The sequence below is a fragment of the Selaginella moellendorffii genome, unplaced genomic scaffold (assembly GCF_000143415.4).
Source record: "Selaginella moellendorffii unplaced genomic scaffold, v1.0 SELMOscaffold_114, whole genome shotgun sequence".
Classification (NCBI taxonomy): Eukaryota; Viridiplantae; Streptophyta; class Lycopodiopsida; order Selaginellales; family Selaginellaceae; genus Selaginella; species Selaginella moellendorffii.
In genome coordinates, this window is record NW_003314375.1 from 63,311 (window position 1) to 90,759 (window position 27,449).

Here is a 27,449-nt window from a genome sequence, read left to right on the forward strand (position 1 = left end):
AAGGAAGAAGAATGTCGTCGTTGAGTTTGATCTTCTCGAGAGATGTCGAGGCCGGCAGAGCGATGGTTTTCCACGAGCAAGGAGCGACGAGCATAGAGATGGAGTCCCCGTTCTCACCCGCTGGAGCAGCGCCTTCCTCCGGCAGCCTGCGAGAAAAGAGCGTGAGAAAGCCATCGCCACCACCACCGGAGCACGAACTCATACTTGTAGCTTTGAGGCTCTCGGTGCTGGAGAAGGCCGCGAGTGGGCTGGGAGTCGTGGCATTCGTCTGGGCGACGGTGGTTTTGCTTGGGGGATTCGTCACCAGCCTGGAGGCCAGGGATTTCTGGATCATCTCCGTGCTGCTGCTCACCGAGGGGACGCGAGTTTTCAGCCGGAGCCACGAGCTGGAGTGGCAGCAAGCTGCACCGAGGATTTCCATTAGAACACGAGCAAAGTCGATCATAAACCATACCCGGCCAACCATCTTTGGAAGCTCCTCGCAGCCGGATCTAGTCCCTGCTCACAAGCCCGAGACAAAGTTGTCAGATAAGAATTCGAGCGATCAAGGCGCAAGCTTTTTCACTGCCAACCGAATCAGTGCTCTCCTTTACGTCATGCAACTCGCGTCGGCTCTCGTCTGCGTTGGGTTGTCGGTCACTCGACTTTCCACTGCAGAGCTCAGCGGAATTTCCACCAAGAACAAGAACCAAGACTACGCTCTCGGTATTTTCTACTCGCTCGTCCTTGCCGAGGCCTTGATCTTTCTAGCGGAGAGAGCTTACTGGGAGTTTCAAGTTGGCTACAAAGGACTGGTTTCTAGGGTGACTCGGGAGTGCCGGCTCGGGACGGATCAAATCGACAACGTCAAGCGCTTTTACTATGAAGTATACTCGGACTGTCTCAAAGGCAGTGTTTTCGATGGACTCGGCATGGATCTTGTGGCCTATGGAATGGATGATCTCCAGGAGAACAACGCAAGGGAGCAACTCGGGGGCGCTTGTATCCTGCTGGCGTTTCTAGAACGGGAGGATCTTGCAGAGGAGACGATGAGGAGAATCGGAACGAAACCGGGAGTTATAGAGCGGCTGATAGAAATGCTTACTTGGAAAGAGAAGTACGAGGAAGATATCCAACGAGTGGCTGCACAAATTGTTTGCCAAGTTGCCTGCCAGAAGAGCGTCTCGTTTAGAATCATCGCCATCGCTGGAGCTTTGGAGAACATTGCCTCCCTTCTTCATGATCGCCAGCTTCGCCTGGTTGGCCTGCGAATCCTGAAGAGAATAGCGACCGATCAGCAAAACTGCGTCAAGATTGGAAACACTGGAGGCATGTTACCGATTCTCGTGACTCTGATCGAGATCAAGGACGGGTTCGAGCTGAAAAAAAAGGGAAGAGATGAGCTCAAGGTGCTGAAGAAATCGCTCCAGATTCTAAAACGCATGGCGACAACAACAGGCTACCAAGGGAAGCTCTTGCGAGAAGACATTGCAAAGGTGGTGTTCACGATCAGGCACCTAAGAAACATCCTCGAGCACGCACAAAACCATCCACTTCTACAAGAACTCGCTCTCGACATCCTCACGAACCTGGCTCTGGACGACTGCGCGAGAGAGAACATCGGCAGCACGGGTGGGATCATCCGGAACATCCTCCAGATCTTTCTACAAGACACGGCACAAGCGACTGCAAACAGCAAGCTACGTTTGTGCCAGAAAGCTGGTGAAGCACTCAACGTCTTGGCGCTGAGAAGCCCGGGAAACTGCCGGAGAATGTGTAGAGGCGACGAGAAAACTCTGGACCAGATCATCGCCAAACTCGCGGACAATCCAAAGCTCGCGACTCGCGCGGCGAAGATCCTTCGCAACCTCTGTGCGTTTTTGAGCCAAGAGGAAGCGCGTAGAGTGGCGACCTCCACGCCAAAACTTCTAGAGTTTATCCTTGTCGCGGAAGGAAAAGAGCTAGAAGCGGCTCTAGGACTAGCAGCAGCCACAGTTCCACACTCAAACAAATCCTCTCTAGACAAACACATCGACTCGAGAGCTCTAGCGCACAAAATCGCGGGGATTCTACGCCGACCACCGCCCTCCCACAAGCTCTTGCGGCTCAGGCGCTACGCTGTGGAGCTGCTCACGGTTCTCGCCAAAAGCAGCGAGAGATTCAAGCGAGAGATCCAAGAAGCGGGCACTGCAATGCATCTAAGACAAATGCTGGACACGATCTCGGACGTGGAGAATTTCTACACCTTCTCGGGGGAGTTCGGACTCACCAGGCATGTCAAGACGATGGAATGTCTTCTCGCGCTCGCGCAGCGGGCGCTCGAAGAACCCTAAAATATGGCGCCCTAAGAATATTCCAAACATTCTTGTGCGATTTTACCCAGTTCTTTTGAATGGTATAGATTTGTCTTATCTGGTTTCTTTTTCCTTTCATCATAAAGAACTGTTATGATTAACTAGAAAATAGAAGGACCATATACCCATGTGGACCCTTTGTTTGCAACTGCCTTGCAAATTGATGCTTGTGCCAATAAGTACGGCAAATATGAAATTCAATTATAGAGCCACTCCAAATTTCAAAAAGAAAGGTGTGGTCCAAAGGCTCAGAGAATAATATCGAGCGAGGAACATTCCCTTGCGAATATACTAGCATCTGGTGGTGGAATATGCCTGCTCCGGCCTTTTATACTGGTCCGAACGCTCAGAAATAATTTGTAGGGTTTTACAGTTCTTTCTTTTGTGCCGCGATTCGATCGATCGTCACGACTGGCCGCATTGTGATTGTGATCGATTCTTCAGCAGGGATTTCGGGAGCGCACGGCCCCGGCGGCATTGATTTCTCCTTGCTCTGCCACGAGCCGAGCTATGATCGTCCTGATATGGCTCCTGCTGTGCATCACCGCCGGGGCCGTGTGCGCGATGGAAAAGCTCCAGGAATCGAGCAAGACGCGGCGCTGGAAGGAGGATCTTCGATGCCTGGCCACAATGTGGTTTGGGAGGATCAAGGGGGAATCGCACAAGCAGCGCCTCGATTCCTTCTACAGCTCCCAGGCCAATGCATGTAAGTTCCAGTCCCTCCCTTTTCCCCCAAAATCTTCCGATATTTCCATCCTCGGCCGAAATTTCTCACGATTCCCTCCTCCAGATGATCACTTCCGCGCGGGATTCCTCCACGGCCGCGAGCAGATGCTGGCTTCTTGCGCGGCGCGCCTCCGCGGATCATCCGACCTCGTCTGGGTTGACTTGGGCGGCGGCACTGCTGAGAACGTCAAGATGATGTCCAAGTACATGGACCTGAGCTCGTTCCGGAAGATCTACGTCGTGGATCTTTGCTCGGCGCTGTGCAACGTGGCCGCGGCAAAGTCCAAAAGATTTGGTTGGAGTAACGTCGAGGTGATTGAGGGCGACGCATGCGAGTTCCAGCCCCGAGGCCAGGCCGCGACACTTGTGACCTTCTCCTATTCATTGTCAAGTAAGTGAAGTGTTTGTACGAGAACTTCTTTTCTCGTTTGTCCTCACTGCGTTTGCTTTCGTTGCTTGTTACATCGACAGTTGGTCTTTTCTGTGTGTGTGTTTTATTGATCAACAGTTTTTTCGCATTGCTGGACTTTTTATATTGTTTCCTTTGGCAGTTTCGATGTGTAACTGTCGCAGCTCGTTTATAATGGATTGGACTGTTTATTCTTTTGCAGTGATCCCACCATTCATGAAAGTCGTAGACAAGGCGTTGACTTATCTCGCGGATGACGGGATCATGGGTGTGACAGATTTTTACACCTCCGCCAAGTATGATAAGCCCAACCGTCAGCATTCGTGGCTTAACCGCTGGTTTTGGAGATCCGTGTTTGACTTGGATGGCATTGACTTGGGGCCGGAGCGCAGAACCTACCTGGAACACAAGCTCGAACCAGGTGTGGTATGTCGTGGTTTGTGCTTTCATTTTCTAAAGCTTAATGCACTGGCTTTGTTTTAGTTTGTGAGTTTAATGGCAGTGGGAGAATTCCTTATGTCCCAGTGTTGGAGGCTCCCTACTACATCTGGATTGGTCGAAAAATCGGACGCCATGGTAAAGGGGGGGCTCGTACTAGTGTTGATTGTCGGCAGCTTAGCTTTTCATTCATTATCTTTTCAGATCAAAACTTGCAGCGGTTTCCGATAAGGGCCTCGGATGATTTGGAAGCCAAACGTCCAAGCTCGTTCCCTCCAACATTTCTGTACTCCTTGTCGTGGGAAGATCCTCGTGAAGATGAGAAGGTTTTGGACATTAATCCATCAGACGTTGTCTTGACACTTACTTCTGGAGGGTGCAATGCTCTGGATTTAGTCCTTCAAGTAAGTCATTTCTCTTCCCTCTGAAGTTTATAATCTCAGCACCACCACATTTTGTCAGGGTGCGAAACAAGTGGTTGCTGTTGATATGAATCCTGCTCAAAGCTACCTTCTTGAACTTAAGCGTCTGGCAACAACGAGGTAAAGCCTCTTGAAAATTCTTGATTTCCTCACATCTGAACTGTGCAGGCTTTCTTTTGAGGATGCCTGGAAAATGTTTGGAGAGGGCGTACATCCAACCTTCGAAAGCTTGCTGGAAAAGGAACTCGTTCCCTTTCTTAGCCAGGGGGCTGTGAATTTCTGGTAAGTAGCAAATTTTCTTATATCTCCGTGTGAAGAGCTGTGTTTATTTATTCCAGGAGAAAAAAAGCCAGGTACTTCAAGGATGGATTGTACTACCACGGTAACATGGAACTTACTCTGCTATGATGCCTCTAATCTACAAAGTTATGCAGGTGGTATGGGTCGACTCATTCGAGCAGTAAGGGCGCTTGCAAGGCTTACACGAAAGGTTCTTCCAGCCAAAATTTTGAGCAAGGTTATCTGAATCTGTTGTTTTTCTTCACAGGAGCGCTTCATCGAGTCTCTTGTTAATGCGCCCACGCTACAACAACAAAGAGAGCTCTGGTATAATGCATCCGCATGCACCAAAAGTAACTGTCTCACTTTGATTGCCTGAGCAGGTTCGCTTGTGTAGGAAACTGGCTATCACAAGCTGGGATTTTTGCGAAGATGGTATCTTTCTTCGTAACCAACAGATTCACGATGTGGTTTTGTGCTGGAGTGTGCAAAGGCCAGCTTCGTCTGCTACGCAAGGAGGGCAACTTATACAAGTAAGACATCTTTCTCAGGCGTGATTCTCATTGAACCACTTGTCCTTTGTTTTCACAGCTACATTGTCCGCTGTCTAAATTCAACAGCTGCGTATTCACATCTCCGAGACAGCAACTACTTTTACCGCTGCTGCCTGACTGGGAAGTTTTCATCTAACTGCTGTCCTCGTTTCCTGGAAAAGGAAAACTTCCACAAACTCAAGGTACTACACACGAACGACTTGCCATGGATTTCAAGACTTTTGAGCTGTGTTGCAGACAAGGCTTGCTGCGGAGGAGTGCCTGTTGATCCGGACAGCCACATTTGTGGAGGAGCTTTCGAAGCGAATGTACACCAAGGTACGTACCTGGAACTTCTTGTTTGGTGAAATGCTGTGTATTGCTTGGTGCTCAGGTGATTTTGATGGACCACGTCGACTGGCTAGAACAAAGCGACGTCGATGTCCTTTGCAAAGCGCTGCAAGCACATGTAATTGTAAGTAGTTGCCAATTTCTACACTGTCGATTACCTCACACTTGTGATTTCTACTTGGTTTTTAGCCTGGAGGCCGCGTGATCTGGCGCAGTGCGTCGCGATCTCCAAGCTACGCCAATTGCATCGAGAAATCTGGATTCAAAGGTTCGAAGTTCTTTCCTTTTTGGAACTGTTTTTGGAAGCTAAGAACCAATTGTTTCTGCGCAGTGATCCAAGTAGCAACGAGCAAGGCTTACATGGACAGAGTAAACATGTACGCGAGCTTCTTCGTGGCTGTTCGCGTGGGTGGATTGGCATCCATCAAAATTCCAATCCATCCATCATCGAGGCTTCACGATCACAAGCTGGATCCTAAAGAACCCGAGTCGCCGGACTCGGTGCTACCAGCGCCATTGTGGATCGAGATTTGATCGATCATTCCTTCCTCTTCTCCACTGACGTCTATCGATTCTTATATATAATTGGAACATAACCATTGCTAATCAGCCCAAGGAATATATTTGGCCCAAACCATATAAATTGACTATCCATCATGGGATCTGCACAGCAAACTCCCGAAGCAGAGGTTATGTAGAATTTGCTGCATCGCCTTAAACATGCTGCATATCAAAAAAAATTTAAAAAATGGTGGTACTCCTTTCATGGCGAAAAACCGCAGCCACCTTCGCAGGACTAGGACTACTTTCCACGATCAATTCAGGTGCATATTGTTGGACTAAAATACCCCCTGAAAGCCAGGAGCGCTGAGCAGCACTAGACCTTGCAGCAGCAACAGATCCAGGAGTGATCATATTATGCACTCTTGGAGCCACAGCATTCCAGGCTTCACACACACAGAATTCCCATGCTCAATGCTAGAACAATAGTTGGAGTTTGAGAAGAAGGTTATGGCATAAAGAAAACAATATTAACAAACAAATATGTTTTTCTTTGGGCATCTTGTTGGAACCTTGGCAAGATTATGATACTATATGGATCGATTGCCATGGCAGGCTGGGGAGGCATTTGTTGCACTGTATTCTTTAAAAATCATGTGCTCTGAAACTGAATTATCAAGTGGTAAAAACTTCAGGTAACAAGTAAACTAGTTGACAAGGTCTTTTATCTCTTGTACTCTAATAACCCTAAAATTTCACTTTCGAAAACTTAACTGCTCGGTCGTGATCCAGCCACAGATGGTGCCTCACATGAAGGCAATACAGTCATGGAGAAAAATATCAAACTACAACACTAATGTCACAATAAATAACCATGAAAGAAAAAAGCAATATAACTTAATATGGTTATGGAAATAAAAAATGAAAATAAAACAAATAGCTCAAATTATATACCAATACAGCTATAGAACTCAAATCTCCCCTTTCTTACCAAATCATAATTAAAATTTGAAAACACTCTAATTTCTTATGTAGCTTTGTTCATAGAATGGTCACTCTTTTCATATCATCCTCAATTTCTTATGTAACTTTGTCCATAAAATGACCATTCCATTGAATTAACAACTCTTGAGTTATTTTATAGTGTATTTTCACTAATCTTTAAATAAGAATATTGGCCAAACTAACCTTCTCAACATCAATCTTTAAGACTTGGATGACGGATTGATCTATAACATCACTATAGTGTATACATATTTTAAGTTTGCTTACATGGAACATTAAATGAATTTTTGAACTAATTGGCAAGTCTAAAATACTGTAAAATCATCCAAGGCCCACAATACTGTGAAGACAATGTAACACTAACCTCCTTTCAGAGACTATTTTACATTTAACAGTTTAAAGAAAACTTCATTACCAACTTTGTACTTTTTGATAATGATGATGCTCATCAGCTAATCTTTTATCTTTTTCTTAAGCTTGTTTCATGTTCAACTTTGTCAACTTAAACTTATCTTGTATATCCTCTAAGAAATCACAAATATAAAACACCCAAACCAAAGTTAAATTTAAACTCATGGAAAACCACATTAGCTGATTAATGAGCATTATTATGAGTAAATTTAAAGTGTGTTTACAGTCTGGTGATGTCATATCATAATGGAGCTTATGATTTGGCTTCACCTAATTGCTTTCCAGCCTCCACCCATATATCTAGCATTGCAATTGAAAGTTGAGCCAGAAGTCTCTTCGTCTCAGCACCAAGGAAACAAAAGTTGGGTTCAAAACCATAAACTGTTATTGTCCACTATCTTCTTGCCATAAGCTTCGTCATCCTGCCAGATCCTTCCTTTGTTGGCACTAGCTCTTTAAATTTTGGTTCTTGGACACTGATGAGGACCGTCACCACTTTGATTTGGATTGCTGCGACTTGCATGTTATTGTTGGCTTTGTACATGATTACAATGCAGCTGCTCAACTCCCCCTGCTTAACCAGCATTTAAACTGTTAATAGAGATCGCAGCAGATTCATCCAGGCCGCTGCATGCCTCGTCAACCTGTGCCTCCCCCCAGCCCAGCAATCGTTGGAGATAATCCCGGAGAGGAATGCGGCATAAGTAGTAGTCACCCTTGTACAAGCTCCAACAAGCTTGCAGCAAGATGAGCTTCACTATGAATTCCCCCCGATGTCCAGCATCCACATAGCCATTGTAGCAGCCGTTCAGGAACAGCCCTAGAGCAACTTCTAGAGGCTCGGCCACAAGAATACTCATGTGAGAAGCGACAAGAAGTGGCTTTGAGCACTCCGCGGGCATATCTCCAGGCCCGCTGATGCAAGCGATAATACTCTGGATGGGTACGTACCTTGAACATCTTGTTGGGTTCAGTCTTTGAAATGCTGTGTATTGCTTGGTGCTCAGGTGATTTTGATAGACCACGTCGATCTCCTTTGCAAAGCACTCCACGTAAGTAGCTGCGAATTTGTACACTCTCGAGTCTCGAACACCCTCACACTCACATGGGCCATTTTTTAGCAAAACTACTTGAATTTTCGAGACAAGAATTGCAGTTGCAGAATTTTCGAGTTAGTTTCGGGCGCGGTGGCAGGGCAGCGGGGCGGCGGTGGCGGTGGCGGTGGCGGCAGAGCGGCGCGGCCGGGGGCTGGCCAGTGTGGTGCTGGGTGGGCGGTGGCAGCACGAGCATCCACATTGATGAAACGTTCTCGCAGTCAAGGCTCCACCTGTGATGATCGTCACTTAGCAAACGAATGAATGGAAAAATATCTCGAAGCTTACCATTGAGTTGACACTTGACGAGAGTGAAACCTCTTGAATGGCTTCACCTCCTTTGGACAATGTAAGTGGATCCTGCCTGCCTGCTCGCTTAGCTCCATCCCAGTGACACTGCGGCCCGGTGTGGTCATCAAGCTGAGGAAAAACCATAGTTTTGATAAACAAACAAAACTGGAGTTCCAAATCCCTCTCTCCATCGCAGCCAGAGCACTGAAAAAACAAACACCAAGTGTAAAGAGCTTGCATATCTCAAGAGAAAACTTAACAGTGATACTTACAGTGAGCCAGTGTAAGAATAGGAACTTCCAGGGAGAGAAGCCATGCTAAGTCGTGCATACTCACGGATTACATAAACCTTGAATAGATGAGTTAAGAGTGAACATGCAAGAAACACTATACAAAATTACTTACTGGAAGTGCCGTGACCAGGAGCCTTGAATAATAGCGCAGCTGCTTGACAACCTCCTCTTTATTCTTACCTGGAAGGAGTCTAATAGTACTTGTCAGGGTATTGTCAAAACTCCTTCCAAGGTAAATGCCACACTTGTCCCCCGTCGAAGCACCTGGAAAACATACACACTTTAGTTTGGATGATCAGAGAATCATAGCATACCTCAATATAATTCTTGTAGTTGCATTTTCTGTCTGGGTTCGTTATAGGAGCGTGAGGATTGTGAATGCATAGCTCGTTATCAATCACATGTACTTGTGTCTTTCAACCTGTTTGAACCAGAAGTTTGCTAGTGAGCAAAGGAAAGTACATATCTTACAGGAAGTTCGTCCAGTGGCCATCTCTCGGTCAATCATCTAGTGGACCTGCAGCTCACATCCACTATGACACCTCCAAAAGCTGGTTGAAGATACTCCAAAGCCATTTTAAGCTGAAACACATTAGCAGCGTCTGGATTCCTCTGCTAAACAACTGGTAATGTTATGCTTTTCTTCGTTTCCTAGCTTTGGTCCTTAGTTTGCATTCCAGACAAGTACAGGCGCAACTTGGATCATCCCATAGATTTCTTGTTCTTCCGGAGTTCACGGAACGATGATTTCGTAAGGAGAATATCGTTGAATCTTATTGTCAGGAGCAAATAGGATAGGTTTCTCTAGGGCGAGAATGCTGCTCTCCTCTTCGCGATCGTTCTTTACATTCGCCTGCGGCATCAGGTCAAACCCAGCGCGCGGCGAGTCGCGGCGAGTCGCGGCGGCAGGGGCACGGCGATCATCCGATGCTCGCGCAGCAAGACGGGCAGCGCGTGGCGGAGCAGCAGCGACAAGGAGGAGGCGCGCAAGATCCTGGAGAGGGGCAAGAAGGAGCTGGGGCCATACCCTGGCAGGGGCAAGGTCGTGAGGAACAAGGCGCTGGTGCTGGAGCTGGCCAAGGGATTTAGGGGCAAGAAGGTGCACAGGATTGCGCGGGATCGGGTCGCCAAGGCCCTGGAGCACTCGTATCGCGATAGGCGGAGGAAGAAGAGAGATTTCCACAAGCTGTGGATCACGAGAATTGGGGCTGCTGCTCGACTCCACGGGGTAAGAATCGCGTTCTTCCTCAACATTCTTCTTCTTGTTAGTTCTATTTCTTCTCCACATCTTCTCTTCTTCACAGTTTCTTCTTCTAAGTTCTATTTCTTCTCCACATTCTTCACGGTTTCTTCTTCTTATCAATGCTCTATTTGTCAGTTTCTTTTTCTTCTTATCGAAGTTTTATTTCTTCTCCACATTCTTCACAGTTCTTCTCCTTCACAAGTTCTCTTTTTTCCTCCACATTCTCTTCTCGTCAGAATTTGGGCCAAGCTGACTGACTCTTTTGTCTTTCTTTCTGGATAGCTTGGGTATAGCGAATTCATGCACGGGCTCAATCGCCAGAAAGTGGAGCTCAATCGCCAGCTACTGGCAAACATGGCGATCTTGGATCCGGATTCTTTCAAGAGCCTGGCAGACTCAGTCTCCTCTCTTCCTCCGCTTAAGGTAAGTCTACTTATGCCTTTCTTTCTTTTCTTTTGACGATTCATCTTGTTGCTCGCAGTCCTGAATGATATGAACTATACTAGTACTTGCCCAGCAAAAGCTGGGTGGTTTACAAAGAGGTTCAATATAAAACCTCTTTATAGACAGTGTTGATTGTAAAAACAGAAGGATCTTGAGGAAGGAAGTGGTTTTTGGCGTGTGGTGTTTTGAACTTTAATTTCAAGTTCATGTGGTGATGTGGATCTTGATAAAGCCACATAAAGTTGCCCATTAGTGAAAATTGGGTGGGGCAAATAAACTCCAAGTCAGTCAAATGTTTATCTTTAAAATTTGGAGATTGTTAAGTAGTAACCCAAACAAATTGGAAATTGTCGTCTAGACATTTTAAATGGAATTTCCGTATTTGATGGTATTAGTGTGATATGTGGGATAAAAACTCTTGTCCCTTTAAATTGCCCCATCACAATTTCACAATTTAAAACATTTGGTAATGCATTTTTAAAGATGAGAATTGCATAATCCTACTAATGGAGATATATTCTTTAAGAGGATAAGAATAACATCTTGTTTGAGATAGAGTTTATGTGGTGGAAGATCAGAAGGTGTGATAGAATTTAGGAACATAAGAGCCATCTATTCCTCCACTTTTTTAATTGATTGGGTTTCACCCATTTTTTCAAAATGGTATCTTGCCTTTTAAGTTGAGCTTAGCCAAACTAAATTGGACTACTAGATGTCAATCTCAATAAGTGGTGTGATTTCTCTAGCTCACTAATAGAGTCACTACTTTGATACTAAATATAAACTCCTAAATTTAGACTTTTCAGCAAATAATTCAAAACACTTAAGTAATCCAAAACCTTTAACCAATTGAAAAAGAAGGTCCATTTTTACAAATAGTCTCTTGAGTTTTTCTCTTTAATTACTTATACAAATATAACTAATAGAGAGTTAGACAATGCCTCAAGTTTATTAGCTATGCCTAACTTACATACTATCTTTACTATATATTTTTAACCTCTCATAGAAGTGAATCACTATGTCCAAGATTTAATGCATTTAATATGGACTAAATGCAATTAGGCAATACTAAAAGAGATGGAATTGATATACTAATATGGAAAAACTAAACCCAACAACATAATCCTCCTCAATACCATCTGATAAATAAGTCCATCATTACCAAATCATCATTAAGCTAAGTGTCAATAGTCCTTGATTAAGTCTACAAGCAATCACTATTTTTAAAACAACCAACAATCACTCTTGAATTTGCCTTCACAAGACTCAAATACCAAACTCACATCATTAAATCATATATTTATCCAATAAAAAGGTAACATTCTAAGTATAATACATTGGAACATAGACAAATACAAACAAAATAACTACTCAAATTTAATCAAATAGTAATAAACTCACCTATACATCTAATTAAATTAGTGCAAAGCACAACTCAAGAGGCTAGCAATAAATGATCAATACTCAATTAAAACTAAAGTGAAGACTATAAGATGGACTTCCATAGGTACACAACCTCTTAATAAACAAAGCGACAATACAAATACTTACAACGCCATCATAAATAACTCAATTGAACATCACCATCCTTAGCCAAAGCACAAGGCCACCAAGACTAAATTAAGATGAGTGAGAGTTCACTACTTGTAAGCAACCAAAGAGATTGACTCAAAAAATAATTTATAAAAGTTTAAATATAGAAGAAAAGTGCATATAAATAAAAATATACCCTTTTTTCCAATCGGTTAAAGATCTTAGGACACTTGGGGTTAAACATCTTTGGTTTTGAGTAGTATTGGGATGAGTGACCTCCCAAGAAGTCAAAATTCATAAGCTTACACTACTCTTTTAAAATTTAACTAAATGTAAAGTGCAACTTGCCACCAAACATAATATTATAAAAAAAAGGTACAAAGGTTACATTTTGAGAAAAGTGAAATAGCCACTTTTCTACTTAAACTCTAGATTTTATCCAACTCAATTATGTTAGCCCCAAAATTTAGCATTCTTTCAAGCTGCATTATATAAATTACCTACTAACGTCAAAGTCAACTAAAGTTAACCCCTTCACTAGTTTGCAATGGCTTTTGAAAATAAAATGGTTTTTGGGTAAAATGATTAACAAATAAACCATTAAGTAAATTTATGAAAATAAAATTATTGTAGAGAAAGAAAGACTCTTAGTCTTTCTTTCAATACAAATTCTTAAGACTCAATTAACTTCCTCCTGTTTACAATTTCTCATTTCACCTCAATATAATTCTAATGACCCAATAGAATCCCAATGGCCCAATAGAATGCATGTCTACTGATATTTGCAAATGCTAATAAATACATAAAACCTAATCACAAAGCATATCTTTGGATATTTAAATCTCATTAACACTCTTCTTCAACCATTTTTAAGACCAAATGTCATTAACATGTCTAATGACATGAAAAATCAAGTTCTAGGGAAAAATCTTAACAATACCACTTCCATTAACACCTCAATTTCACACTTAAGTAAAGTACAGTGAAATGAAGTGAGAACTTAGAAGGCTTCTTTCTTTCTTTATGAACTCACCTACTTGCAAAAGCAGTCTACACAGCCATCTCAGCAAAGCCTTATTGATGGAGCCAACTTATATCCCTAGATGGCCTCCAATCACTTCACACTTGTAGACTCTTGTCCTTGGTCCTGTAACAAGCTGTAGTGTTGAGCTCAATGCAGTCTTGTAAGGAAATTGATGCTAGAGGACCAAGAATCATTTGCTGTCGCCAATATATACTAAGGAACCCTGGTGCTCAGTACAGCATGCCACAATGGCAAAACCTTGCCATGCTCTCCCAGCACAGAAATCTACAGCACCATCGCTCAAGGATCCTAAATAATATCAAGATCCGATGGACCACATTGACTAGCTAGAACAACACAATGTTGATGTCGTTTGTAACATGCTGCAAGCACTATAAGCAGCTGCAAATTTGTACACTCTTGAACACCATCACACTTGCAATTTGTACTTATTTTTCCAGCCTAGAGGCTGCATGATCTGGCACAGTGTGTCAATCTCTTTCTATTTCAAATTTATATGTACAAGGTGGTGTTAGGGATCTTGGTGAGACAAGGAGAGCTTCATGGTTGAGTAGCAGTTTGTGTTCCATATCATCTGTATAGCCAAAAGATTTTTAAAATTCACAGACTAATATATAATCCTCTATTATTTGGATCTGCAAATACATGGAGCAAGGTCAATAGGAAATCATTGCTATTCATAAAAATATTCTTAAATACTAAAGAATATATTATTAAGGTTTAGGTATTTTAAGGAAAAATATAATTTTAATAATATTTAGGTCTGTGTAAACTACCATTATCTATTTTAGTATCAATAGTTGCTATTTAATAGAGGTTTTATGTTAGTACCTAGTTTATAGAAGAAAATATTACTTTACTATTTAATGATTAGTATTTCTACTAATTATTTAAGTAGAATTTCCTACTCATTATTACTATAAAACTCCTTAGAGTGTAATTATGAGAAATGCCTTATGTTATTTAAGGTTTAATTTATAAATAAAAGTTTAATTATAACTATAATAAAATAAAATATAATACTAATATCAAATTATTTCTCAGTCATAAATATCTTATATTTAAATATTACAGGGTGACAAATTCAAACTTTAACATTTGGATCCATCCTAAAAAACATATAACAAAATATATATACATATGTTTGCAAGGATGAAAAATTTATCAAAAGTCTGATGTTAAAGAAAGTATTACTTGGGAATATGTTTGTAAGCCTTCCCATTTGCAATATCAATTTGTAGTGCATCTGAATTTGGAGTTGAACTTCAAGCAAGTTGCACTGTAAAACAAAAGTCTAGTACACACTCAAAATCCTTTATGATCACTAACTCCTTGTATTCAACTCTTGCATACAAAATAATATTAGATTGATTTTAGCAAAATTTCAACATACTAGTACCCCATTAACTAGAACAATATAGAGCTTGGGCTTAAACCCAAGCTTGACACTTAACAAAAAGCCACACAACTCAATAAGAGCTAACCTAATATGTCAAGTGGTTAACTATACTTCTAACCATTATCTCTACTATATATTTAGAACCACCCATACCTAGAATAAAAGATGGCCGAGAATCCTCTAAATCATCAAAGAACACTCAAAGCTCATTTATTGTAAACATGAGTGTTACATCTATCAACTATAACATAGATTACCAAGCTCTTTTTCATTGATAAACTAAACTTTTTACCACATTAAAGCTCAAAAACTTGTGTGTAATATTTAGATTGAAAACAATCTTAACATCACTAGCTTGAATGGCCCTTGGCCTTCATAAGTTGATTGTATATAGAATTATTGAGTTCTATAGAATTACTATGAACTCAAGACTTCAATTCTTGAACTTTTACCATGGGATGTGGATGTGTATATATAATGGATTCCACCATATTCATTTTAGCATTCTCTAAACTCTTCACAAAAAGAGAATCATTATGTTAATGTTTAGCTTTGTAGTAATGAAAACAATTATCCTTCACTTTATCTTTTTCATGTTGGTACAAACAAAGCTTCTTGACCTTATTACTATCTCCATTCTTCTAGCCTCAAATCCTCCTTGAACTGCTCATTTCCATTGAGTTTAAACCTTTGATGAAACATTATACTTTTAGTAATTCATTTCAGGTTACCCAACCTAATACTATTTAAATCCCAAATATCTCAAAACCCTTAACTGATTGAAAAAGGGGTGCACTCTTTTTTATGGGTTATTTCCCTATAAATTATCTTTTAAATTGTTCTTTTTAGTTGCTTATAATCCATTATGCTTCCATATAAGTTCATCCCCCCGTAACCAAAAGCTGAGAGCTATAACTTTCCTAAAAGCCCCACTTTATTGACACTCTATCCTTCAAGTTGAACCCAATTGGAGGCAAACTGAACTTGCTAGATATCAATTTTAATATGTGATATGATTCCCTTAGCTAACTAATAAAGTTAGAATTTAAGCCAATTTAATACTAATAAATTTTTAAATTTAAAATTCCCGTGAGGTCACCCAACCTAGTACTATTCAAACTAAAAAACACTTAACCTTAAATATTTTAAAACTCTTAACCAATTGAGAAAGGGGTACACTTTTTCATAAGCCATTTCATTCTATATTTAAACCCTTATTGATTGTTCCTTTTTGTTGCTTATAATATACTTATAATACAAAGGTAAAGATCATAGAACTTATAAATAGGTATATGCATTTAAAGATAAAGTCTCATGCTTAATCTTTAGCAATTGGTTCATGAGATAAACCTTAAAAATATTTCTACACTAAATATACTAATCCTTCTATTGTGTAAATCATTTGAAGCAATTACTTATCCACTTGTACTACAGTCCTATGGTATATATCTTATTCAAATGTATATTATATTTTAAGTAGCCATTAATTAATGGGAATTGAAATTGTGCTATTTCCTCTGATACTATATGTAATACACTTTATCTCTCTCCCTTAAGCTAATTGGAAAAAAATCAATTGCTTAATAAGGGGGCCCTTAGTGAATATTTTATCCATATATATTCAATAATATCCCAAGGATGTATGGTAGTATATCTAAATCTAATTCTATGATTATATACACTATAAAAGTATATGGACTGAAATAGTAAAATACACACAATAACTAATCATTGAAATTTATAGAATTTTTATGTAAGATATAGAGTAATTGACTATTTTATATTATAATATGGATCTAAAGGGCTTTTTAAGATATTTTAACTGGAGGAGTTAGTCAAACCCTAGATACAAATCTCACAATTCATAGTAAGGCCTCACAACCATGGCCATAGCCTCCTCTGTGTTGCTTCTCATCTGTGATTTACATAGCCAAAAAGCTAAATTGATTTTCTAAAATAAAATAAAAGTTTTTAATATTCACAATAATCCAAAACCATTACAACATAACCCTCAAGAGAAGCAAGCCAAACTCATCTTGACAGACTGAAACACTAGTAAAATTTCACAAATTCAAAGTGGAAGCTTAAATACTACTTAAAGGAATCATAGCACTACTACATGCTTAGTATTCTGCTTTTCTCAGGCAACTTTTGGGCGTTTCTGTTGCAAATCGTCCGCAAACTTTTCTGTGGCATCTATTGGGCGCTTCTGTCGCGGATCACCTGTAAACTTGAAATGTCGCATCATGATATCATGGGAATAGCGTATCACGAATGTGTCTTACCAAGCTCCTTAATGTCAGAGACGTTTGGAATTGGAAGCTTATACGTGTCAGGAAGCAGCAAATGGAGCCATGATTTCGCTTCCTCTGATTGCTTTCCAGCCTCCACCTCCGTATCCCGCACCGCAATTGAAAGTTCAGCTAGAAGTCTCTTCGCCTCAGCACCAAGGAAACGAAAGTTGCGTTCGAGACCATAAACTGTTATGTGCGCAACAGGCTCCGTCTCCTGTCCATAAGCGTCGTCATCCTGCGAGTAAGACTTATGCAGCTCATTCTCCTTCCATAACTTTGTTGGCACTGGCTCTTTATGTTTTGGTTCTTGGACATTGATGAGGACCGTCACCACTTTGATTTCGATTCCTGAGACTTGCATGAGCCTCGGCCTCAACGCAGTCGTAGAAGCTTTGTTGAGCCACCCACACTTTTTACTGTTTTTGACCGAAACGAGCAGCGCAGTCATCCCCCTGGAAGTCCAGACCGGAATAACAATGTCATAACCTCGGACTTTATTGTTGGCTTTGTACATGATTGCACAGCCTCTCATGAACGCAGCTGCCAAGATCTCGGGTGTCAACTGCCCCTGCTTAACCAGCATAAAACTGTTAAAAAAGACGGCAGCGGATTCATCCAGGCCGCTGCATGCCTCGTCAACCTGTGCCTCCTCCCAGCCCAGCAATCGTCCGATATAATCCCGGAGAGGAATGCGGCGTAGGTAGTAGTCACCCTTGTACAAGCTCCAACAAGCTTGCAGCAAGATGAGCTTCACTATGAATTCCCCCCGAGGTCCAGCATCCACATAGCCATTGTAGCAGCCGTTCAGGAACAGCCCTAGAGCAACTTCTAGAGGCTCGCCACTCTTGCGGTTGAGAATCCTAGCGGCCGCTTCACTCACAACGGGCTCCACGGGCTGACTGATATGCACTCTCGTACGATCGAGGGAGATGAACGTAAGGATACTCATGTGAGAAGCGACAAGAAGCTGGCTTTGCGCACTCCGCGGGCATATCTCCAGGCCCGCTGATGCTGAAAGCAAGGCCAACGCCTGGCTCTCAGCCATCTGTACCTTTCCGGTAGAACCACAAACGTCCACAGCTTGCCCCTGAAAGTCCCCGTGCAGCACCCCAACCAGCTTGGCTTCCGCGAGATCGAGGAGGCTCCACACATTTGGATTGCTGTCAAGGCGGCTACTCCATAGGGGCCTTCCATACCTGAACAACTGAGCTGGAGACAAATCCGTAGTCCGAGGAACAAGGTCCATATTCACCACCTGATAAATAGGCCTTAAAAGCCGCAAACCCAGGATATTAGCTTTCCTCGACTGGTCCTCGTGCCGTCGAGGCTGCAGATTACTGATACTCCACATCGTATCCATGACAACTGCAAAGTATTTCTTGTGTGTGAAGAAAGCTCTCGCCACTCGCCTCATCTGGTCAAACGGCGATTGTGCCATACCGAAGGTGCTTTCCCCATTCGGTAAGAGACCGCGACCTTCATCAAAAACAAAAAGCACCTGCACCTCCCCCTCGTCCGGCAGTACATCCTTCAAGTTTTCAAACTCTCGTTGGAGTAGTTTCTCGTTCCTGTCATCCGGTGACTCACTAATTTTCTCTACAGCTGTGCTGTTGATCAATTCAAGCCATTTCTTGTGCACGGCCTCCGCAATACTGGACGAATCCATCTGTGAATCCATCCACTGCACTGAGCTCATCTTCGCACCCTTCGCCATCTCATGGAGGACAAAAAGCCACGCTTTGAAGTATAGCGCCATCTCCAACTCGCTGTTCGTTCGGCTGAGCTGGTTGGCAAGCTCCCCAGTTCGAGGAGGACAGGCGCTACTGTTTGCTGCTGCCGTGCTGCAATAGCAAATATACACTCCCAGGCGCGACATCTGCATCACCCCGCGTGTTTTCCCCGTGCCAGAACCCTGTACTATGGAGGTATAGCAGCTGTAGTGCTCGTCTACACAATAGCCAGTGCTATAAGCCACAATAACAGAAGAATTCAAGACTTACTCTTTGAGCATTCCTTCCTCAACTTACACAGCTCCTTGTACAATATCTTATGAGCCCCCCCAATGTAATCCCTCCGTAACGATTTCATCGCCACTTTCATATTACTCTCGTGCCACAAACGATCACGATCAGGCCCAGTGTTCTCTGCACAGGCACAAGCAAAAGAATACTCGAGCAGCAGACAAAAACACAGAACTTTCACCTATCGGCTTCTCCATGAGGAGCCTTTCACATTGACGCAGCCACTCGTACGAAACACACTCCAACCTCTCCTTTATCCACTGTAGCAGCTTGGGGTCTCGTGTTTCTTTCTTTGCCACTAGGTCGCTTATCGTGTCGGAGCGATCCTTTACTGCACAGGAAATGCAAAAAGAACAGTAGCCTAAAGAAACAGCGAAAGAACTTACAGTTGAACAGCCTATATATCTGGAATGCGAGACGAGGATTTCCTGGAAACAAGGGCAAAACCTCATCTACATCGGCCGTCCACAACCTGGAGGCCGAATAGCCTTGCCGCTGAAGGCGCTCATAGTCAGGTCCACAAAGATCCCGCAAGCGCTCCTCGCCGTCATCGCAGACGCTCTCCATTAAACCCTAGAACTTACCCTCACACACCTTTTTCCCACCACCCAATCTTATGGGGTCTGTCAAAATATAGTAATTTCAATTTACTCGTTTCATCATTAAAATTTTCGTCACATCTAGTATCAGCTTTCCTCTGAGTCCGAAACCACTGCGCTAGATCCTCACAAGAAGAAGATCAAGGAGCTAGTGGATCACGTAAGTTTTATTTTCGTTTTTTTGTTTCGACGGATCGCCATTCTTTTTTTTGCTCATCCCAGATCATGAATGCTGATGATCCAGAAGTCACCGAAGCTGTAATCAGAGATCAACGCAGCGCTTCCAATGCACTCGAAGCTGTAGTCTACTCCACCTTGGCAGTGCACAACATGAAACGCCATGTAAAGTTGAAGCCCAACCAAAAGAGTAAGAAGAAAGAAAGAGGAGTTACATTTTGGTAAAAGGTCACAATATGTACTGCTCGAAGTAGACTATTGTTGCTGTGCTGTTTCAGCATTTTGCATTGCTCGCAGCCTCCGGCACTGGCATAAGTTGTGAATTGTACCACTTCTGCAATTGCCAAAGCAGTGAAGTATATACTTCTAAGTGGCTGGAAATTATTTTCTACATCTTGTGTTTTGCTTGGCATCTGGATCTCGAGTAATGGGAATCACTGCAAGCGCCATTTAAGGATTCTGAAGCTTCTAATGTAGCAAGTATGTACAATAACAAAAACATCAGGTCAACATGCGGCAATGGCAGAAGAATGTTTTCTGATTTTGCATGACATTTCTTCATCCTTGGATTTTTTCCCCTATGAGTTTGCTGTTCTTCTTGTAATAGGACAAGCATTGTGAGGATTAGCAAAGCAAAACTTTCAATACTAGTAGCATAGAAGTCATATTTAAATTCTTGCTGCTTGCTAGACTGTAGTAAAGATTGATTCTTATTTATCCAACAATTTATTCTAAGTGCTAGGGGGCTGTGAATTTCTGGTAAGTAGCAAATTTTCTTATATCTCCGTGTGAAGAGCTGTGTTTATTTATTCCAGGAGAAAAAAAGCCAGGTACTTCAAGGATGGATTGTACTACCACGGTAACATGGAACCAAAATTTTGAGCAAGGTTATCTGAATCTGTTGTTTTTCTTCACAGGAGCGCTTCATCGAGTCTCTTGTTAATGCGCCCACACTACAACAACAAAGAGAGCTCTGGTATAATGCATCCGCATGCACCAAAAGTAACTGTCTCACTTTGATTGCCTGAGCAGGTTCGCTTGTGTAGGAAACTGGCTATCACAAGCTGGGATTTTTGCGAAGATGGTATCTTTCTTCGTAACCAACAGATTCACGATGTGGTTTTGTGCTGGAGTGTGCAAAGGCCAGCTTCGTCTGCTACGCAAGGAGGGCAACTTATACAAGTAAGACATCTTTCTCAGGCGTGATTCTCATTGAACCACTTGTCCTTTGTTTTCACAGCTACATTGTCCGCTGTCTAAATTCAACAGCTGCGTATTCACATCTCCGGGACAGAAACTACTTTTACCGCTGCTGCCTGACTGGGAAGTTTTCATCCAACTGCTGTCCTCGTTTCCTGGAAAAGGAAAACTTCCACAAACTCAAGGTACTACACACGAACGACTTGCCATGAATTTCAAGACTTTTGTGCTGTGTTGCAGACAAGGCTTGCTGCGGAGGAGTGCCTGTTGATCCAGACAGCCACATTTGTGGAGGAGCTTTCGAAGCGAATGTACACCAAGGTACGTACCTGGAACTTCTTGTTTGGTGAAATGCTGTGTATTGCTTGGTGCTCAGGTGATTTTGATGGACCACGTCGACTGGCTAGAACAAAGCGACGTCGATGTCCTTTGCAAAGCGCTGCAAGCACATGTAATTGTAAGTAGTTGCGAATTTCCACACCCTCGATCACCTCACACTTGTGATTTCCAGTTGGTTTTTAGCCTGGGCCGCGTGATCTGGCGCAGTGCGTCGTGATCTCCAAGCTACGCCAATTGCATCGAGAAATCTGGATTCAAAGGTTCGAAGTTCTTTCCTTTTTGGAACTGTTTTTGGAAGCTAAAAACCAACTGTTTCTGCGCAGTGATCCAAGTAGCAACGAGCAAGGCTTACATGGACAGAGTAAACATGTACGCGAGCTTCTTCGTGGCTGTTCGCGTGGGTGGATTGGCATCCATCAAAATTCCAATCCATCCATCATCGAGGCTTCACGATCACAAGCTGGATCCTAAAGAACCCGAGTCGCCGGACTCGGTGCTACCAGCGCCATTGTGGATCGAGATTTGATCGATCATTCCTTCCACTTCTCCACTGACGTCTATCGATTAATTGGAACATAACCATTGTTAATCAGCCCAAGGAATATATTTGGCCCAAACCATATAAATTGACTATCCATGATGGGATCTGCACAGCAAACTCCTGAAGCAGAGGTTATGTAGAATTTGCTGCATTGCGTTAAACATGCTGTTTGAGCATATAAAAAAAAATGGTGGTGATACTCCTTTCATGGCGAAAAACCGCAGCCACCTTCGCAGGACTAGGACTGCTTGCCACGATCAATTCTTGTGGTGGTCTGTTTTGCCACCTTTGCAGGACTAATTCAGGTGCAAGCTGATTTGACTAAAATAATATGGACCCCCTACCAGGTATTTTGCCATGAAAGCCAGGAGTGCTGAGCAGCACTAGACCTGGCAGCAGCAACAAGAATAAGAAGTATGGAAGTATAGAATTAAAAGTATAGAAGAATAAGTAAGAATATTGGCTGAATTAGCCTTCTTAACATCAATCTTTAAGATTTAGACGATGGGATTGATCCACAACATCACCAGAATGTAAATATGTTTTAAACTTGTTTATATGGAACATTAGATGAATTTTTTAATTAATTGGCAAGTCCAAAATGCAAACAAAATCCCCCACACTATGAAATTGTCTAAGGCCCATAACATTGTGAAGACAATGTAGCGCCACCACCTCTTTTTAAAGACCATTTTGCATATAACAACTTAAGGAAAACTTTATCACCAACTTTGTACTTTTGATGATGATAATGTTCATTAGCTAATCTTTTATCTTGTTCTTGAGTTTGTTTCATGTTTAACTTTGTCAACTCAAATTTATCTTGTATATCCTCCAAGAAATAAAAAATATAAAGCATCCAAACCAAAGGTAAATTCAAACTCATGGAATACTTAAGAAGCTCATAACCATATATTAGCTTATTAATGAGCATTATTATGAGCAAATTAAAGTGTGTTTACACTCTGGTGATGTCATGTCATGATGAGCTATGATTTGGCTTCACCTAATTGCTTTCCAGCCTCCACCTATGTATCTGGCATTGCAATTGAAAATTAAACTAGAAGTTTCTTTGTCTTAGCACCAAGGAAACAAAAGTTGGGTTCAAAACCATAAATTGTTTATTGTGCACTGTCTTCTTGCCAAAGCTTCGTCATCCTGCCAGTAAGACTTATGCAGCTCATCCTTCCTTTGTTGGCACTAGCTCTTTGGTTCTTGGACACTGATGAGGACTGTCACCACTTTGATTTGGATTGCTATGACTTGCACGTTATTGTTGGCTTTGTACATGATTACAACGCAGCTGCTCAACTCCCCCTGCTTAACTAGAATTTAAACTGTTAATAGAGACCGCAGCGGATTCATCCAGACCGCTGCATGCCTCGTCAACCTGTGCCTCCCCCAGCCCAGCAATCGTCAGAGATAATACCGGGGAGGAATGCGGCATAGGTAGTAGTCACCCTTGTACAAGCTCCAACAAGCTGCAGGAGGACGAGCTTCACTATGAATTCCCCCCTATGCCCAGCATCCACATAGCCATTGTAGCAGCCCTTCAGGAACAGCTCTAGAGCAACTTCTAGAGGTTCGGCCACAAGAATACTCATGTGAGAAGCGACAAGAAGTGGCTTTGAGCACTCCGCGGGCATATCTCCAGGCCCGCTGATGCAAGTGATAATACTCTGCGTGATCGTAAGTAGCTGCGAATTTGTACACTCGAGAGTCTCGAACACCCTCACACTCGGGCCATTTTTTAGCAAAACTACTTATGCTAAGTCGAATTTTCGAGACAAGAATTGCAGTTGCAGAATTTTCGAGTTAGTTTCGGGCGCGGTTGCAGGGTCATGCCATGGCCGATCTTTCACGATTGCCATGCCCTCCCTCCTTCCAGGATCTTGAGGATGACCCAGCTGGTGCTGCTCTGTTTTCTTGCGACACCACGATCGCTTTGCGGCCGACGCTGTTCCTGAATGGTATCAAGGCATTGCAGATTATCTGGCTACCGGCGAGTTCCCTGCTGACTTTACTGCCACCGAACGCAAGCGACTTATTATCCAGGCTCGTCCATACTCTCTCCTGCATGGCCAGCTCTACATCCTCGGCCGTGACGACGTTCTACGCCGCTGTATCCTTCCTCACACTGTCATCACTTCATGCCATAATTCACCTTAAGGCCACTTTTCATCTGAGGCAACAATTCGTTTGGTTCTTCAAGCTGGCTATTGGTGGCCAACGCTTCACAAGGATGTTGCTACCTACGTTCAGACCTGTGATCCCTGCCAGGGTGCTGGTCGCCCAACTCACCGCGATCTGATGCCGCTTAATCCTCTGCTTCTGGTGCTTCCTTTTGAGAAGTGACTACGTCACAAAGTGGGCCGAGGCTGAAGCTCTCACGGAAGACACAGCCAAGGTTGCGACTTTTCTTTACAAGAACATCATCATGAGATTTGGCTGCCCTTTGGAGCTGGTGAGTGACCGAGATACTCACTTCATCAATCAAGTGATCGAGACCTTGGTGGAGAAGTATGGCATCGCTCATCGCTACCACCCTCGTGCTTGGTGCGCACCAACAAGATATGTGTGACATCATCATGAAGCTCGCAAGTGCTTCTCGCACAGATTGGGATCACCGTTTGCTCGATGCACTCTGGGCGTACCACGTTGCTTACAAGGTCACCACCAAAGCTTCACCGTTCCATCTTGTTTATGGACAAGAAGCCATCCTGCCGCTTGAGCTCGAGATTCCCTCTCTCCGTATGGCTGTCGAGCACAACTTGGACTGGGACAACACTCTTCAAGCTCGACTGGACATGCTTCTACAGCTCGACGAGCGTCGACTTCTCGCTTTCCAAGCTCGCGAAGCATGCCGCAATGGTATGATCGTCATTTGCGTGCTAAACATTTTTCTGCTGGTGGTTCTGCTGTATGATAGCAAGCACTGAAAAAAGCATGGGAAACTACGTGTTCACTGGCTTGGGCCATATTGCATTGTTGAAGTTTTTTCTAACGGCTCAGTCCAGCTTGAAGATTTCAGTGGGAACTTCTTACCAACTGGTGCTCGCTTGCGCAAGTACCATGAGTGAGATGAAGCTGCCATGGAGTTATGTGCTCTGGGACGGAGCCCAATAGGTGGGGGGTGATGTAGATTCCAACTTTAGTCATGTCACCAGTGGGATTGTATGTAATGTATGTCTGTCCTGAAGATTACCAAGAGGGAGTGGACCTGGGCTATGATGGTGCTGAGGCACATCAAGAAGAAGCTATGCTGTTGATGAGAAGCCAAAAACCAGCCTAAGAACCAGACACTCTGTGCTGCTGACTTACACAGCAGCAGGGCTGCCGGGGTTTCTGGTTCTTGGGCTGATTTTTTGCTTTTCGTTCTCTTGTTGATGTGCCTCAGCACCCGAGTGTGCTCCCTCTTGGTAATCTTCAAGACAAACATCTTTATTCTTTATATATAATCCCTTTTTACTTCTCTCCTATCATGACATGGCTAAAGTTGGAATATTCTCTCAGTTCTACATGCACCATTCACGACTTGATTTTATCAACTTTTACATAGTGCATCACAGTGTTCATCTACAATTTCCTCTGGCTTCAAAATGCTGCACAAGCTTAATATGGAAGAAATTCAAAAAGTCTTAGATTCAATGGAAAGAAAACTCTTAGAAAACAATTTAATTTGTGCAAAATGGGCAAACCACATTATATCGTTCAGTATTATAACTTTATACTACAGAACTACTACATTACTTCACCTAGGGAATTTTATAGGAATTAACCAAACATGAAATTTCATTATATATATTTGACAATTACAACTTTAGGGTTCTTTAGTATCCATGTGGCATTATAATAATTACTGCCTAACTTGGTTTAGTTTCATAATGCCATACAAAATTATGTTCTATGAGGATGGAGCAAATTGATACTTCACTAATTCATAATAAGGAAGTGTTTTAAGTGTATAGAATATAGAAATGTACATATTTAATAAGCTTAATAACCTCAGATTATATATATGAATGAGTGGTCCAGATTAAAATCAATTTGACAACTATAAAAAACTATATTAATAATTTTATATGGCATTGTTATATCATCACCTCCTATTTAAATGATGGAAGGGAAATAAGATTCTCCTATCGATAAGTTGAGATTTGGAAGAACATCAGGAGGACACACTATTGAATTTGTAGGTGGTGTAATTTCTTTTTAATCCTTTTATACATATATAATTTCTAGAGGATTTATTTGTTAAATATTATGTCATATCTTATAAACTTGTAATCTAACTTGCTGCAACACTCAATATAGTCCTTTCCATTAGGTATAGAGCCCTTTAAACAAACCACTTATTATAAGATTAGGACAAATAAACCAACACCAAATCATTCATATTGATGGATGATATGAGAGTTGTAGTATTATTATTATCCCACTTGTATGTGACTTAAGTATTTAACAGACTCTACTTGAACCAGTAGAAAAATACTCATTAAATATTAATTTCAAGATTTAGCATCATTGGCAATCATAAAAACAAACTCAAATTGATTAGCAATATATGCATAACTATATATGAGTTTATATAGTGAAGCATTAATAGAACTTTACACCCCATAACATATGTGTACTAGAGAGATAATAAATAATCATCCCAATCTAAATATTAAAAGTTATATACTTTGCAATTATCCCCTTGAAGGTTTAAATGAGCAATTCTACCAAACTATCTATTTATGGATACTAAACACTCATGAAAATGTGGTATATCAACAGCCAAGACATTAAGATGTAAATTACCTTAACCATAAATGCAAAACTATTATCTAAAAGAATTCATTTCAAACAAGAATGCTAAAACATTACTTAATTAGAGAGGAAGTATCTAATAGCAATTGTAAATGCATTAATAAGAGCACAAACTTCCACCTAAGAAGTTATGAGACCAGAAGCAATAATGACATATTCATTATTGGCAGTTAGTCATAAAAAAAATGTCACCAGCTCAAACAAATAAAAAATTACAAACACACAAAAAGGAGTGTTATGAGTTTAGCACCAAATAAAGTTATACACATACAAGATGATTATAAAAAACAAATTCCCTAAGATGTTGTTAACTATAAAATTAAGATCCAAATAATAAAAAGGTTTGATTAGATATATCTAGGGCTGGATGTATCTAGGACTTAATATATCTGAGACCGAATTCAAAACCAAGTTCAAAATATAGACAAAGATTGAATTCAAGACCAAATATAAATAGAGGTCAACTATAAAGGATAATAGCCCAAGAATAAGAATGTCCTTTTTTTTCCAATCAGTTAAATGTTTTGGGATATTTGGAGTTAAATATCATTAATTTTGCATACTATTGGGTTAAATAACCTCTAAAACACTTGAGACCGAGTTTAAGTTTGAGTATTGAGTTAAGTAACCTTTAAGAACATTTCAGACCAAATCCAAGAAGCAACTTTACAATCCCTACTATTTCTGTAGATTTCAATGTTATTTCCTAACATTAT

General features: G+C 41.8%; 4 protein-coding genes and 1 long non-coding RNA gene across 5 annotated transcripts; 4 read left to right on the forward strand and 1 right to left on the reverse strand.

Moving 5' to 3' along the window:
* The first annotated feature begins 62 nt into the window (after positions 1 to 62).
* LOC9660588 lies at positions 63 to 1,266 on the forward strand. The gene is made up of 2 exons (XM_024664812.1): positions 63 to 1,165; positions 1,260 to 1,266. The coding sequence occupies exons 1-2, from the start codon at positions 63 to 65 to the stop codon at positions 1,264 to 1,266; spliced, it is 1,110 nt and encodes a 369-aa protein (XP_024520580.1).
* A 1,444-nt stretch (positions 1,267 to 2,710) lies between these two features.
* On the forward strand, positions 2,711 to 6,143 carry LOC9660589. The gene is made up of 16 exons (XM_024664841.1): positions 2,711 to 3,039; positions 3,124 to 3,450; positions 3,671 to 3,889; positions 3,952 to 4,044; positions 4,111 to 4,310; positions 4,369 to 4,448; positions 4,497 to 4,610; positions 4,667 to 4,710; positions 4,763 to 4,818; positions 4,876 to 4,934; positions 4,991 to 5,140; positions 5,199 to 5,343; positions 5,399 to 5,479; positions 5,535 to 5,615; positions 5,681 to 5,759; positions 5,823 to 6,143. Exons 1-16 carry the CDS (start codon positions 2,844 to 2,846, stop codon positions 6,023 to 6,025), a joined length of 2,127 nt encoding a protein of 708 aa, XP_024520609.1. The 5' UTR covers positions 2,711 to 2,843; the 3' UTR covers positions 6,026 to 6,143.
* Positions 6,144 to 9,322: 3,179 nt separating this feature from the next.
* LOC9633746 (50S ribosomal protein L20, chloroplastic) lies at positions 9,323 to 10,802 on the forward strand. Its single transcript, XM_002990967.2, has 3 exons — positions 9,323 to 9,436; positions 9,895 to 10,314; positions 10,612 to 10,802. Exons 1-3 carry the CDS (start codon positions 9,323 to 9,325, stop codon positions 10,786 to 10,788), a joined length of 711 nt encoding a protein of 236 aa, XP_002991013.2. The 3' UTR covers positions 10,789 to 10,802.
* A 5,996-nt stretch (positions 10,803 to 16,798) lies between these two features.
* LOC9633747 lies at positions 16,799 to 19,643 on the reverse strand. The gene is made up of 5 exons (XM_002991036.2): positions 19,452 to 19,643; positions 19,247 to 19,396; positions 19,045 to 19,188; positions 17,036 to 18,991; positions 16,799 to 16,973 (listed from the first exon to the last, which is right to left on the reverse strand). Exons 1-5 carry the CDS (start codon positions 19,630 to 19,632, stop codon positions 16,891 to 16,893), a joined length of 2,514 nt encoding a protein of 837 aa, XP_002991082.1. The 5' UTR covers positions 19,633 to 19,643; the 3' UTR covers positions 16,799 to 16,890.
* Positions 19,644 to 20,756: 1,113 nt separating this feature from the next.
* On the forward strand, positions 20,757 to 21,133 carry LOC9634416. The gene is made up of 3 exons (XR_002991036.1): positions 20,757 to 20,817; positions 20,874 to 21,023; positions 21,082 to 21,133. It is a non-coding gene; the product is annotated as an uncharacterized LOC9634416 (long non-coding RNA).
* Positions 21,134 to 27,449: the final 6,316 nt, after the last annotated feature.